At 40.3% G+C, this 15,196-nt stretch overlaps 1 protein-coding gene across 8 annotated transcripts in view; it reads right to left on the reverse strand.

Annotated features, from left to right (window-relative positions):
* Positions 1-2,008: 2,008 nt before the first annotated feature.
* NT5C2 (5'-nucleotidase, cytosolic II) overlaps positions 2,009-15,196 on the reverse strand; it is a 93,972-nt gene continuing 80,784 nt past the window's right edge. For 6 of the 8 annotated variants that reach the window (XM_029932502.1, XM_029932501.1, XM_029932503.1 and 3 more), the window contains 13 exons: positions 14,506-14,597; positions 14,312-14,369; positions 13,197-13,290; positions 12,538-12,591; positions 9,405-9,488; positions 8,331-8,372; positions 7,150-7,257; positions 6,820-6,886; positions 5,976-6,146; positions 4,603-4,654; positions 4,403-4,463; positions 4,103-4,279; positions 2,009-3,419 (listed from right to left, as the gene is read on the reverse strand). In XM_029932502.1, the coding sequence (XP_029788362.1) occupies positions 3,183-3,419; positions 4,103-4,279; positions 4,403-4,463; positions 4,603-4,654; positions 5,976-6,146; positions 6,820-6,886; positions 7,150-7,257; positions 8,331-8,372; positions 9,405-9,488; positions 12,538-12,591; positions 13,197-13,290; positions 14,312-14,369; positions 14,506-14,597 (1,297 nt within the window). In that variant the 3' untranslated portion in view covers positions 2,009-3,182. Of the gene's footprint in view, positions 3,420-4,102; positions 4,280-4,402; positions 4,464-4,602; positions 4,655-5,975; positions 6,147-6,819; positions 6,887-7,149; positions 7,258-8,330; positions 8,373-9,404; positions 9,489-12,537; positions 12,592-13,196; positions 13,291-14,001; positions 14,099-14,311; positions 14,370-14,505; positions 14,598-15,196 lie in introns of those variants that run through there. The other 2 variants (XM_029932507.1, XM_029932506.1) reach the window with 2 other exon arrangements.

Consider the following 15,196-nt stretch of genomic DNA (forward strand, 5'->3'; position numbering starts at 1 on the left):
CTGACAACAGAGTAAAATGGTTGGGATTGCCAGGAAAGGCTGCCTTGTTCATTCTCTAAGTGACTGCATTTTTTTTTTAAAGAGGATTTGCTTTCTGCTATTTGTAGAGACTCAGCAGCAGGAAGTGTGAGATGCCGCTGGCGGGAGTGGAGGTGTAGGATGGGGGTTACTGGAAGTCACCTGGCTCCGCTTCCCAGCCGCTCTGCATGGCCCCTCTGCTGTTTGATGGTAGTGTATCATTTTTCTTCTATTTTTAGGGCTGTTCAGCTACCTCCAAGGTAGAGAGTTCATTCTAAGGGCCTCCCCAAGTTGAGTATCATTTGAAATTGTTCCATTTGAGGAAACATTTTAAGAGCCTTATGCTCTAGTCACCAAGAAAACAAATGTCATGAAAAACCTAAATACTCAGGCATAAGCTTTGAAAGCAAGCAAGGAATTGGGCCACTGACTGGCAAGAGCTGGGCCATAGTTACCATTTTTCCCACCATCAAAGAAAGGTTAAATAGTTTCCATAACACGGAATGTGTACAAGGCTCCCACCCTTAATGCAGACTTAGATATGCACTTGTTTGTCTCAGGCTATTTGTGGGAGTAAGAGTATTTTTAAATACTCCGGCAGCTCTGGAAAAATTGCATGGCTTTAAAGTTATTGACAAACTATTTCTTAAATAAATAAATCTGATTTAGAAATATCTAAACATGAACAAATACTTTTAAGTCTGACATGTCACCGCAAGTGGCTTTTTAAAGCAGTTGCTTAAAAACAGTAATGGAACTAAGGATTTGTAGCTTCAATGGTAAGTTGGAAAGGGTGGCCTGAAGGGCTTGTTTTATTTTAGCTCTCAGCAGAGCTGTGCTTATGGGAGGAGAGACTCTAAGGTCGAAATAGAACCCTAGAGATGAATGTAGGGGGCAAGCCCTCTTTAAAGGAGGGTCCCTGTCAACCCTGTACATGCCCTAAAATTGAAAGTTCAGTCTTGCACCCACGAAGGGGTGTCTGGTGCTTTTCAAATACCCAAGGAGGAGATTTTGAAGGGTTGGGAGATCTGTGTTCTCACCATCTAACATGCCTCAGGTTTAAAAACAAAAAACAAAAGCATTAAGTTCAGCTTCCTTAACTGCTGGCAACAGAGAAACTCACATTCATGTTTTAGCAAGCTTAATTCTATCTACCCTGAGTGCCTGCCCACGATCCACCTAAATACTATGCTCTGGGTCTTAGATGCTTTTATGGGGTCCTAGCTCTTCGAGAGGTTTTGCCGGTCCTGAAGAAAGCTCTGACCAGCAGTGGGATTCTTCTTCCAATTGTGTGTTTTCCTTTTTGATCTTTGGACCCACTGTCAGATACCTGGCTAAAAAGAAACTCTTACACAGGTAAGATCTCATGTAGTAACACAATACAAAAAGTGTGGGAAAATAAAGCAAAGTGATCATGATGGTCCCTGCTCTAAGAGGGAAAATATATAAATGTACTATTAAAAGTTAGCTCTGCAGCGGTAACCACCTAACATTATTTGGCTTTGAGCAAATATAAGACTGCGCCAAACTGGGCAGCAATGCTACTGAAGAATAATAGCTAGGGTGAGCACAAACACGCTCTCTAAAATTTAAAATGGGGACAGTATTTAACTACTTACAACAGCACTGGTAATCCAATTACTTTTAAAGTAGCATCTATTCCTAGTAGATAAAGGTTAGAAAGCTTCTTGGCATGACTTCATGTAAAGCCCATGTATCCTGAAAGTGGTGAGATACTATGGTCTTGGCTAGGTTACTGAACTATGTTCCCTACCTATAAAATGTTTTACGAAGTTTCACCTCATAGTCCTGTACGAAAAAACTTCCCACAAATAAGTTGTGAGGACTATTTAAGTACTATATATTTAGCCATCAGTCATGCTGTACTATATCTTCCTGTAAAAGAATGTCAAATTGATGTCACTAGCCAAACCTACACCCACCTGAAGACCAACAGTTACTAAAGTTGTGCTACAGGAAGGGGTCAAAGTCAGTATTAGAAATATACTTTATTAAATTCTAGAGCAACTACTCTACCCTCTGTATTCACCAGGAATAATGGAAGGAATATATAAAGGTTAAAGTGACAGTCTACACTACTCTTCCAACTGCTGTAGCCACTCTGAGTGTGCCGTTGAGGCAGCCCAGCACCCTCCAGGACACAATAACGATCCCTTCTTGTTCAAAACAGGTGATTTCTCTTGGGATTCTGAAGTGCATTTATTCACACTGCTTGTGCCCTCTGCTTCAGTAAGGTTCTGACTTACACAGCCCGCCTCCCATCCTCTCATGCGTGACTGTGGAAAACAGTCCACCCTAGAGGACAGGGCAGGCCGGAAGTCTGGGTGGCAGCCCTTGCTAATGACTTTACTCAGGAACACTGTTTCACAGGGCTTGCTCCTTTGTCCTCTTGCAGCGAATTCTTTCTACAGATTCATCCCAGATGAGAAAAAGATCGTTTTTTGGATGACAAGCATTTCTACTATCAAAAAAATGTAAGATTAGATGAAGACTTTTACCTCAAGGCAGAATCACTGTGGTGCATTCCAGGCCAGCCCTAGAGCAAACCAAACACTTGTGCAAGACCACTGAGGCCTGCAGTCTGCCCAAAGGCACTGAGGACACTTCAAAGCTTATAAAAGGAAACTTGACCTTAACAGAAGACCACATTTGATAATGGAAACAATATATTTCTCCACTGACATACAATACTGTGTGATGCACTGAAAATTTCAGGATGAATTTTGGAATAAGAGCACAAGTTGTAACATAACATCATTTTCAGATCACCTCTTCCCATCACCCTTGTTCCACTCGGATACTCGTCACTAGCCCTGGTGTATCCAGTACATACTGAGGACGAAACCAGACAAGGAAACGGTGTCACAAGCCACAGCGGAGCCTTCTGCATGCAGTTCAGCCCAGCTTTACCCTTGCTTTCTTCCAATACAGACGCCATTACAATCGTGAGCCATCTGCAGAGTGCAGACAGACAAAACTACTAGGAAGTATCTATGATTAGAACATTTTAAGGTCTTCAGAAACTTCGCAGATGTACCTCTGATGGAACTCCCCCACCCACAAGAACCCAAACAGGGATATCCTTTGTTCCTGTGAGTCCTGCCAAAACGTGTTTAATGGATGGTCAGTTTTGGTTTTCCTCCTTATTCTTCCTCCTCTTCCTCCTCTTCATCATCATCTTCATCATGGCAGTGTGTAATTTCCTGGGGGGCCAGTGGGAAGAGGTTGGGGGGTTTAATCTCACTAATCGACCGGGTCAACTGGTGCCGCTTGTAATCGGTATCTTTGAAATCAACTGACGTGCGGTTCCGGGTGGCAAGAGGGGACTCCATCTCATTAATATCTACATGTGTGTGTTCCACCGTTGATTCGTGAGGCATCTAGAACAAAGTCAGAGGATCAGAAATCAGGTGGAGTAAAACAGTTTGCCAAATCCTAACCCCTTCTCAGTTAGGTGGCTGTGTAGAGACAGGTCTCTAACGGATCAAAGACCAAGCCAAATTAGATACTTGAGTTGTCTTCCTGGAACTACCTAAAGCTGCCTTTTCTCTCTCAGCCTCAACTCTTAAAACAACCCAGACCTCAGTAATTACAGCCTGAAACTAGAAAAGATGGGGGAGAAAGATTCTTATTTCACAGCACCAAACAGTCCTGTTACAGATCATTATCGGAACACAGCAATATAAAAACTGTATTTCTCTTAGTGCCCAGAAAAGAGGAAAGTCTTGACTTGATCCTACCTTCTCAAAGATCCCTTTTGGTGCAAACATGGAACCAGCTTATGGGCTTTTGCACATTAGGAAAAAAAGACCCAGGGGCACCTGAGTCACTCAAATGGCCAACTCTTGAGTTTGGCTCAGGACATGATCTCACAGGTCGTAGGATCAAGCCCTGGGTTATGGAGCCCCATGTTGTGCTCTGTGCTGACAGCATGGACCCTGCTTGGGATTCTCTCTCTCTGCCCCTCCAACTCTCCTGTGTCATCCCACAAAGCTGGCTGCAGCTCTCAGACGGAAGTGTCCATCTTTATTGTAAAGAGCAGCCTACAACTGTGTCAACTCACCAAGACGTGGGCAGCTCTGAAGAGGTAGCTGAAGGGGTAATACAGCAGGTTGATGAAGGAGGCCGCATAGAGGTCAGCGTAGCGCATCACCTGGCTTGCGAAGAGGGTCTGCCGGGAGCCGCTGCGGAACAAACTCCCCATCATCCCGTAGCACATGTCCATGTCATGTGTTACTTTCTGCAACAGACGAGAGACTAGTAGTTGTGAGGTACAGCCCACGTGCCTATCCTTACATCACAGGATCAAGACAAAAATCACAACTTTATTTTCCAAGATCTCTCCCAAATCCCATTTGGATACCTTAATACGTCTCTGGATGGAACTAATGTCAGGGCGCTCATTGCTGCTGCTGTCAAGGTGCCTGGAGGTAAAAAAAAAAAAAAAAAAAAAAAAAACTCCACTGAAAATCTCTAGGAAGGAGGTCTCTATACCTAGGTGATTCTTAAAGAGGTAGATGGTTTTAGGGAAGAAATGTTTATTTTTAGAATCTGGAAACTTACTTGTAGAGTTCAGCCAAGAAAATATCCAAGCTCTGAAGCTCTTCAAATAGTGCTAAAGTTTGGAAGGAAAAGAAAAATATTTTAAATAAAAAGCATCCAGTTTTTAACTACTGCTGGAACAAAGTTAAGAGGCTGCAGACACGACTGAAAAGTAAAGCTATGGTGAGTGTACAAAATGACTTCATTCTCTTGCTTCAGGAAAACCCAGTCTTGGGATCTGGCAGCAGATGAAAGCCATGATTTCTTCTACTTCAACCCCGCTGGCTATGACTCTTCTTTCCAAACGGATGCTAAGTGCTAATCTGTATCCCATCAGAAGTGTATCATCAAAATAAATGTTAACACTTCCATTTTAAGATCAAAGAATGAGGATTAGGTGACGTGTCGAGAGTCACAAATCCAGGAAATAGAGCCAAATCAACTAGATTTATAGAATTTCAGAGGTAGAAAATGCAGATCAAAGACTAGCCAGAAAATCTCACCAAGGTCAAACAACAGCCAGCTTCTGCTGCCTGCTTTGTAGGGGTTCTGGCCTTTCTCAACCTGGGTTCCCCAAAGAGAAGTCCTAATGTATATACTCGTGATAACATTTTTTTTATCTACCATGTTTGGGAGAACCGAGAATCATTCCAAGCAACTGCTCTGTTCTGTGGGTCAGATGAGGAGCCTAGGTTGAGAAAGGTTGTTACTTGTATCTTTATACACTACATTATTCCAGTTAAGTCTCAACTTAATGAAGTAGGAATTAGCCTCATTTTCATATCTGAGGAACCTAACACACCAGATACCCCGGTAACTTGCCTAAGGGCATGCGGTAGCGGTAGTAGAGCTCTGGTAACCACCTGGGCAGTACCTCTCCCCGCACCGTGGGTGGTCCGAGCTAGGACCCGCTGGAGAATTTCCAGGTCCAACAGGTTTACAGAAGTAGGCCTATAGCTCAGTTCCATGTACAGAGTACAATTTGGCCTCATTCTCTACTTCTCAGAAGAGCAAAAGAAGGGAAAAAAGGATATAATTACTACTCAAAGCCAACAATGCCCCCACATCACAGATACAGGCTGGTGACAGAGAGAGAGGGAATTAGTCCGGGTGGTTGGAAAAGATGGGACTACAGCAGAAAGTGGAATTCAATTTGCTATAGTAAGAGAATTCAGGATAGCAACATTCCATCCTTAACCCTGAAGGAATTCAAGAGAAAGGCTGAACACAAGAACCTCTATTTCCTCAAATTCAGGAGTTCTGTAACATATCTGGGTGGAGGGAAGTCTCCAACGATCTTTGATCACCTCTGCCCCCCTCCTTTTCTCCCCACATACAGAAGACTGATTCACAGCTGGCCCTTTAGATATAAAATAAGAGTAATGGCTCCTTACAGCTCTTATCAGTCCAGACGTGCAGCTCCTGTGCAAGTTCAGGAATCACCAAGAAAGTTCGCCACCCTTGTCGTTTCTTTGATTTTAAGATGTCCCCAAAAATGTGATCTCCGATATACAAAATGTCCTTGCCCTTAGCTCCCAACAGATCACAGACTGTATCAGATGAACCTGAAACAAGAGGATGAATAATGGGAAAACAAAACTGTCTCCATATTAAAAATAAGCATTCTAAGTACCATAAACCATTAGATGCTGTACTGATTAATTTTATTCTTATGCAAGGAACAGACTAGAAGTAGGGGCTCACTCACCTTAAAGACCCACCATTGTTTTTCTTTCATCATTTCCGTTATTACCTCTAACGCAAGACCTTCAGCTCCACTGTGCTAACCAGAGCTCTTGATAACCAAATCCAAGAGCAACAAAACTACGTGTCTCATCAGCTTTAGTAACTCTCCCACAGCACCACCGCCATTTGTCATCACACATCTGACACTAATTTCGTTTTATTGAACAGCTTTTCATTGCAACAAAATATGCATCAGGATCCATAGAGGTTCCTTCAGGACCCCTTTGAGAACCGTCTCAAATACGTAAAAGGATGAGGAAAACCTGATCCTTATAGTGAAAATCAAAGACTCACTAGGACATACTAACAACTTCTCGAACCTGTTCTCCCTCACTCCTCTTGCATTAGCAGGTGACTGAGGCAGTTTCCTCTAGGAGACCGTATCTTCAGAATACTAAAGAGTATGGGGCACTATGCGAGGAAGACACCAGAGCTTTCACAATGAAGTCTGAACAAAGACTTAAACTAAGTAAAGGGAAATCTGTGACTCACCTCCTGAGTAGACGATGCCATGTTGTAAGGGGCCTGTGTAGGTACCAATTTTCAGCTTGCCAGTTTTCTGTAAGAAGAGAAGATAGACTTTCTAATAATTTACTGTTCTATCACAATCTCCACCCAAAATGCAATCTGGATAGGCATCTAAATGAAAAGGCACTTTTGAATTATATTCTTCTGAAATTAGTGGGCTATCTCAATTAAGATTAAAACTCTTAAATTAAAAAAAGATATGGATAATAAAAATGTTTCCTAAAGAGTAAGAGTGGGGAAAGGAGAAATATGAAGGAGAATGCGCTAGCAGACAAGATCACCTTCCTGACTTACAGTATCCACCTGACGCAGTACTGTGCCTTCTCCAAAAAAGAGTGGCTTCCGTGCATCCACCAAGATCAGGTCAAAGTAGGACTGCCATGGTCGATGGGAGCTCCCAGGCTGATGAGGTTGAGAAACAGCAAAAGCCAAAACATCACTCCTAACCCTTGAGGCACTAATATTTAATCTCACTCAAATGTAAGGAATGTAGACATATTAGTTATACACAGAAGATCCCACTATTGTATTAAAAACATATTGTGCCTTACAGGCCACATTCTTTTGGAAGCAGGCAAGTTGAAAATATAAATGAACACATTTTAAGTCATTTCCTCTACTAATATTTCACAGCAATTTAACATATGAAGGAAAAGTGTCCTCACACTCTCAAAAAGGCTCAAAGGGGCAAAGGAAAGATGCAAATCAATATTTAAGAGACAGTTTAAGAAAAAGGCAGATCAGCATCAGAACTTACATATATGAACTAACATGGAACTATTACTAGCAAATTTCACTGGTTCTCAGAATAATGGCTCTAGGCACACAGTAGCCTTGGCTCACACTGGAGGCTCATCACAGCACTAACAGAGAAGTTATACCTATTAACATGATTTCTATCCTGAAGTGGAACCATGGTATTAAACTTGTATGGTCAAGCTGTGCTTTTGGGTGACCTCAAAACAGAGATTTACTGATATTTATTCAAAGGAGGACTAAATCCCACAAGGATGTGACTAGCTTGCAATGAGTATTCCTTAAATGTAAGTGTAGCCACGCTATGCAAATGAAGGCTTCTCTGCTAAATATCAAGGTTAACTGTTCTTGGCACAAAACTCAGCAATAACAAAGAGTAGTATCTAGAAGTTGTCAAGAATATACATTTCTTCTGCTTCTTTTAATCACATATCTTCCTCAATGTGAAAAGTCTTTTCTTTGCCATACAAACTTAATGACTCCACACAGAGCTTCTTGGACATAATTATTCTGATCCCATCCTACTAAATAACACAAATTATTTCTGTCTACTATATTTTCAAATCCCTAGCAATGTTAAACTATACTAGTCCCTGCCTTGCTTTTAAGTTTAATGATTTCTAGATGAGTTGTGACAATTCCTTACTCTCAATATTCTAGGATCACTAAATGCATTCATTAGTACTAAAAACAATGGTCTGTTAAGTTACATATAGTACCTTGGGGCCATGTGGGAAATCAAACAGGTAAGTCATAATTTTCTGGAAGAAAAAAAATCCAACATAAGATCCATATACTACTTTTGCAAAAGGTATGTAGCACCTAAAAAACTTCAAACCCAACCCTTTCATATGACATGTCTTTTTCAATATAGGATTCATCACATTCTTGTTTCCCCTAAGTTTACGAAAGCATGACAGGTAAAGACAGAAACTAATGCTTCAACATAACAAACTAAAATTGACATTCTCAGTAGGACATAGGCTTCTTCATTTTGTACACGTCATCCATATATCCCTACCGAATCCTCTTAGTGGACAGGAACACATGTTTGGAATGAGTATCTGAGGTCAGGGCATCGACAAAATTAATGACTTGCATGGAAATATTCCTTGGCCTCCTTACTATTTATTGTTTCTAGATTAACCAAACCAATAAACCATCAGATTTGTTGGCTTTGTACGACTGCTTATTCCAAATCACCAGATTTCTAAATCAAGATTTTACATAGAGACTTGCAGAGCACTGGACTGTTTGCTAGCACTATAAACCTGTAACTGTCTTAGCAACACTAAGATGAGGCCAAGAAGTTAAATTGGCTTTTCCACATGCTTTAGTCCTGGCAAAGAAATGTCTACGTTAAACATAGTAAATTCTGATGGCGAATAGTCCAAATACCTTTGCACCATCTACTGCTGTCTGGCTCCCAGCAGGAGGGAGGGCATTTACACATATGCAGTAAATAAATGTGTGACCTCTCGAGTTTATATAAATGATGAACCAAAAAGATGAAAAGCTTTTTTAAAATCAGCACAAATACTTTAACCTCCAAATTAAAGCTTTCAAGTAATCAACTGTAATCAGGGAAAAGTCAAAAGAAATATTTAGAAAAATCTGAGAACCATTCCAATGTAGCCCTTTTGCTGTGTGTTTTTTTTTTCACTCTCCTCTCACAATGATATGGCAAAAAACTACCCTCACTTAACGAGTGTCATCATTATCTTCATTCACAGTTCCTTAGGCCAAAATAATTTCTCTGTATAAACAAACAAGTATGAACATTAGGCACTTACATCTGTATATTTATAGTCACTGTTGGTGGCAAGAAACACTTTCCCTACTTCCTTCATTCGACTCAGAAGCAAAGGCAGTTTTCCCTGAAATGTAAAAGGATGATGAGTGATATGTTAAAACACAAATATATAGTCTTCTTACACTTCAACTTTTGTCTACCTAAATAAGAATAGGGGATGTGCTTTGAGGGTTGGTTGCTTTCAGAATTTTACATTTAAAAGACCACATTATCACTATGCATGAAGTATTAAGATATGTAGTATACACAGTGTATATAATGTATAGATGTATATATAAAATGATAGATATTCTTATTAAATATATTATTAAATATGCTTATTAAAAACGCCTCAGGACACCTGGCAGGCTCAGTCAGAAGAGCATGTAACTAACTAGACCTCAGGCTTCTGAGTTTGAGCCCCATCATTGGGTGTAGAGATTACAAAAAACAAAAAGCAAAAACTTAAATAAAATTAAAAAATAAAACCATCTCTACGATCTTCATGCCTGCCTCAGGAAAGAGTTTAAATTACCTTGTAATCTCTTAAAAGTATATGAATGAGGTATATTAAAGGTGAGAAAAAGCTGATTTTAAACATCACCAGCAAAATACTCTACAAGGAGAACACAAGCTATGGCTTCCCTGTGTAGGCTTTTGTCTTACAAATCACCTTGTAGAATGAAATGCCATGTGCAGGATGCAACCTAGAAATGCTCAGACCCATCTGCAGATATGTGAGGAAATTCTAACTCCTGATGAGACTAGAAGGAAACCACTAAATAGGTTCCCTCACTCAAATTCTCCTGGACCTCTCATGAACCCCTCAGTATTTTCTCTTGAAACGAGTAGAAGTAGGAGTGGAGGGGGAAAAGGAAGTACAAAGACTGATAACACTAATAAATCTGTACCAAAGTACTTTGAAAAAAGTGCATTCCACTATTCATATTCTGTGGAATATCATCTTGGAGCTGTTTCCTTCTGACATTAAAATAGTTCCAAATTTTTGCACTATTGCTGGGAATACCAGCCACTCCGGAAAACAGTACAGAGGTCTCTCAAAAAGTTAAAAATAGAACTACCCTATGACCCAGCAATTTCCTACTATCCAAGGGATACAAAAATGCTAATTCGAAGGGGCACATGCACCCCAATGTTCATAGCACTATCGACAATAGCCAAATATGGGAAGAGCCCAAATGTCCACTGACTAAAGAATGGATAAAGAAAATGTGATTCTCTCTCTCTCTCTCTCTCTCTCTCTCTCTCTCTCTCTCTCTCTCTCTCTCTCACACACACACACACACACACACACACACACACACACACACAGGAATATTACTCAGCAATCAATAAGAAGGAAATCTTGCCAAATATTTGCAACATGGATGGAACTAGATGTATCATGCTAAGCAAAATAAGTCAGAGAAAGACAAATATATGATTTCACTCGTGGAATTTAAGAAACAAAACATAAACATAGGGGAAGGGAAGAAAAAAACAGGAAGGAGGCAAAGCATAAAAGACTTAAATATAGAAAACAGAGGGTTGCTGGATGGGAAGTGGGGAAGAATGGGTATTAAGGAGGGCAGTTGTTGGGATAAGCACTGGGTGTTGTATGTTAAGTGATGAACCACTAAATTCTACTCCCGAAACCAACAGTACACTATATGTTAATTAAACTAGCCTGATTTTTTTCCCATATATTCTTCATCTAGCTTCCCTTAATATTAAAGATCTTACATATCCATAGCACAATGATCAAAACGAAGAAATTAACATTGCCACAATTCTATTAATTATAGATGTATAAACTTGGACAAGTTATGTAACCTCTGTTCCTTGGGGTTTTTTATTTTTTATTTTTTCTAGTTTTTGAGAGAGCACTTGTAGGGGAGGGGCTGAGAAAGGGAGAGAATCTTTTTTTTAAGAGTTTTTTTTTAGAGAGAGGAAGAATGCAAGTTTAAGAGGGGGGAGAGAGGGAGGGAGGGAGGGAGAGAGGGAGGGAGAGAGAGAGAGAGAGAGAGGGAGAGGGAGAGGGAGAGAGAGATAGAGAGATAGAGATAGAGAGAGAGAGAGGGAGGGAGGGAGGGAGGGAGGGAGAGATAGAGAGAGAATCCCAAGCAGGCTCCATGCTATCAGCGCAGAGCCCAATGTGGAGCTCAATCTCATGAACTGTGAGATTTATGACTTTAGCCAAAATCAAGAGTCAGATGCTTAACCAACTGGGCCACCCAGGCACCCCAGAGGGAGAGAATCTTTTAAAAAAAGTTATTTATTTTGAGAGACAGCAAGTGTAAGTTGGGGAAGAGCAGAAAGAGAGAGGGAAACAGAGGATCCGAAGACGGCTCTGCACTGACAGCTGAGAGCCCAGTGCAGGTCTCAAACTCACAAACAGATCATGACCTGAGCAGGTGCCCCCAGAGGGAGAGAATCTTTTTTTTTTTAATGTTTTTTATTTATTTTTGAGAGACAGAGAGAGACAGAGCAAGCAGGGGAGGGTCAGAGAGAGAGGGAGACACAGAATCTGAAGCAGGCTCCAGGCTCTGAGCTACCTGTCAGCGAAGAACCCGATGCGGGACTCGAACCCACAAACCGTGAGATCATGCCCTGAGCCTAAGTTGGACGCTTAACTGATTGAGCCACCCAGGCACACTGGAGGGAGAGAATCTTAAACAGGATCCACACTCAGCACAGAGCCCAATGTGAGGCTTGATTTCACGACCATGAGATAATGACCTGAGCTGAAATCAAGAATCAGATGCTTAACCAACTGAGCCACCCAGGCACCCGCCTCAGTTTATCTATAAAGCAGAGGTAACAATACCTCACTCAGAGTTACAGGGAAGATGAAAGGGCATGTAATCACTTAGTACAGTGATGTGCACATAGTACTCTAGCTACTGTTACTCTGATTAGAGCTAAAAGGACAAATAATATACTGGATCTTCTTGCCTAGGAACAAACAGGAAAGACTATTCTAAGACCTATGTTCTAGCTGAAAATTCCTGGTGATTGTACTTGACATATGTTATGTCAAGACAAATTAGTATGTTTCCTTGTCTATTTCATTATAAACAGGTTTGTCATTCATTTCCCTGATTTGCAGATCTATTTTCTCCTTTATTACTTACATCTTTGACTACATACTTCTCAAGATTTTCCACTGTCTTTTCCTTAAGGGAACCCTACAGGAAAAAAAAAAGAAAGGAAGAAAAATAAGAACAAAATCAGTTTTTAACAGTTTATACAAAAAATTCTGTCTACTATCAACCCAAATGTATTTTTTAAGTATTTACCAAAATGGAAAAGTAGATAAACTAGAGAAGGCCATGATAAAGCAGATATAATTTGGAGGCAACTCTGCCTCCAAAATGTATTTAAAATATAAAACTATGTTTATTTTAAACTAGAAATCAAAAGGTCTTTGATATTTTATTCAGTATAATTTAGAGTAAGTGTAACTTTAATTAGTTAATGTATTAGTTAAGCAGGAGGTATTGGGAAAAAACAGACCATAATCATCTTCAAAGGGTAGGGCAAGTGTAATCTTAACACTAAAATCTCTTCTAAGTTTGGGAAATGCAAACTGAAATCAGAACTGGAAGCCAAGTGGGATCACGGAGGGAAGATCACATAACTTCTGAAAGCAGGACAAAGCACTAGGGGGCAAATCCTTTTTTTTTTTTTTTTAAATGGAAGAAAAATTCTGCTCTGTTTGCACTTGGAAAGTTAATGTCAGACCATAAAACATGCCACAGAGTGAGCAGGTGATACAGCAGCCCCCAGGTACCTTGTAATGAACCCAGTCAACAGCATCTCTCACATCCTGGAACATACTCCGGTAAGACATGAAGAGGTCCCCGTCTTTAAATCCTGTCTCACAGCTATACAAAGATGAAAAGAACATGACAGGGAACCCAAAAGAGGGTAAATAAAATGAATATCAAACATGGCCCAGGGGACCCAAAGATTCCATTATCACATGGATAAAGGCTGAGGCTAATTAGGAAAATAATTACTCCCTAATGAAAATCCATTCTGACAACCAGAAAGGACTATAGTGTTCAATGGAATACAATAATTGTGAACAAATACAAAGTGACAGAAGCATATACTGAATGAAACCTAAAGGTCAGTTCCGAAAATATCATGTTCTTTTATTCATCACTTTTAAGAAACATGTTCCCATGAAAGAAACAATTAAAACTTAATATTGATAATTTAGGTGCTCTTCATCTTGACTTTTCTGATGTCTCTAGGTACGGAGGTATTGCCTATTTTCTGTTTAGCATAATGACTTGGTGCTCCACCAGAGCTAACTATCCTAGACAGGATAAGTTAGCAAACTGACACTTACGGCTGAGCTTTCAGCAGTGGTTATACAATTTGCCCTAAAAAGGAGAGGATAACTTGTTCAAGACTTAAACAAAATTTTACTTCAGGGAGGACAAACCATATTTACTCCTCAATCAAATCTTGCCGGGCCTGGGAATGAAACTAAATTGCCATCGCTGAATGGCTCCTGGGTAGCTGCTGTGAAATGAGTTGGGGGGTTTCAGTGTAATTCTGCTTGGACAGATAATCATCACACAAACCTCCCACTCAGTTGTCACAATTAGCACCTCTGCTGGCCGTCTTCATTCCCAGGAGAAGCCAATCAGAAGTGGTCCCTTCCAAACATGGCTGCGGCACACTGGCAAGGAGGGGGGCCGGGTGGGAGGTGCGAGCCTGCAATGGAGCTGCTGGCGCTGTCCCATCTCTCGGGCCGGCAATGTGGCAGCTCTCACTAGCACTAAATTCACTTCAGAAAAGCAGAAAAGACCTACAATGGCCAGTTCTCTAAAACCCTGTACATTAATTTTTAAAAAATCACTTGGGAAAAAGAAAATTATACTATATACATACCTGGTATATCTAGGACAATTAGTAAAAAAATCTACTAGGCAGGCCAACAGGTAGGTCTCTGAAAAATGAAGAATAGATACTCATAAACATAAATGAAATAATTAAAACTTATTTCATTATCTCCCTTGAGCAAAGACAAATGATAATGAAAATAAGAGAAAGCATACATATATAAGAGCGCAGAATGAGTCTACCTGGTAGGTTGAATAGTGTGTTCAGAATGTAAAATCTTTCAGTGTCATCTCGTTGGATAAATTTATTTGGATACTGCTCTCTAGTTTCTGGTCTGAAAAAAAAATTTAATTAAATGACATTTAAAAAATGAACATACCACCATGAGAAATACTTATCATTCAAAAACTCATTCAAATATTTTGGTGGCTACATGCAAGGCAGGGTCTGAATATTACATGTGAGTAGCTATGAAGATAAACAAGCTCAGGTTCCAGCCCTTAAAAAGCTCTCAGTCAGGTAAGGGAGGCGAATCACAAACACAAACAGTTATCACGAAGTAAAAAATCACAAGTGCCACAAGAAAGATGCAGAGAGCTATGAGAAAACTGAGGAAGAGGGACCATTTCAACTTAAGGGGTAGAAAAAAGTGATGTGGATATGAGAAAAGGAAAAGCTAGGAGGGATTCATGAAAAAGCTGGCATAGGAGCTGGTCCTTAAAGGCTCAGTAGACCAATTCAAAAACTAGTCCAAACTTGGTAGAGACAGGGGAGCAGAGGAAAATAAAGCTAGAAAGATAAACTGAGGTAGATCATGCTACTGGTATCTTTCACTCAGGCAATAGAGTGCCACTGGCAGTTTTTAAACAAAGGGATAAAACCATCAGGGCTAGATTATAATAATATTCCATTAGTAACAGTTTTAGGATAAAA

This window comes from Suricata suricatta, chromosome 2, assembly GCF_006229205.1.
Source record: "Suricata suricatta isolate VVHF042 chromosome 2, meerkat_22Aug2017_6uvM2_HiC, whole genome shotgun sequence".
Lineage (NCBI taxonomy): Eukaryota > Metazoa > Chordata > Mammalia > Carnivora > Herpestidae > Suricata > Suricata suricatta.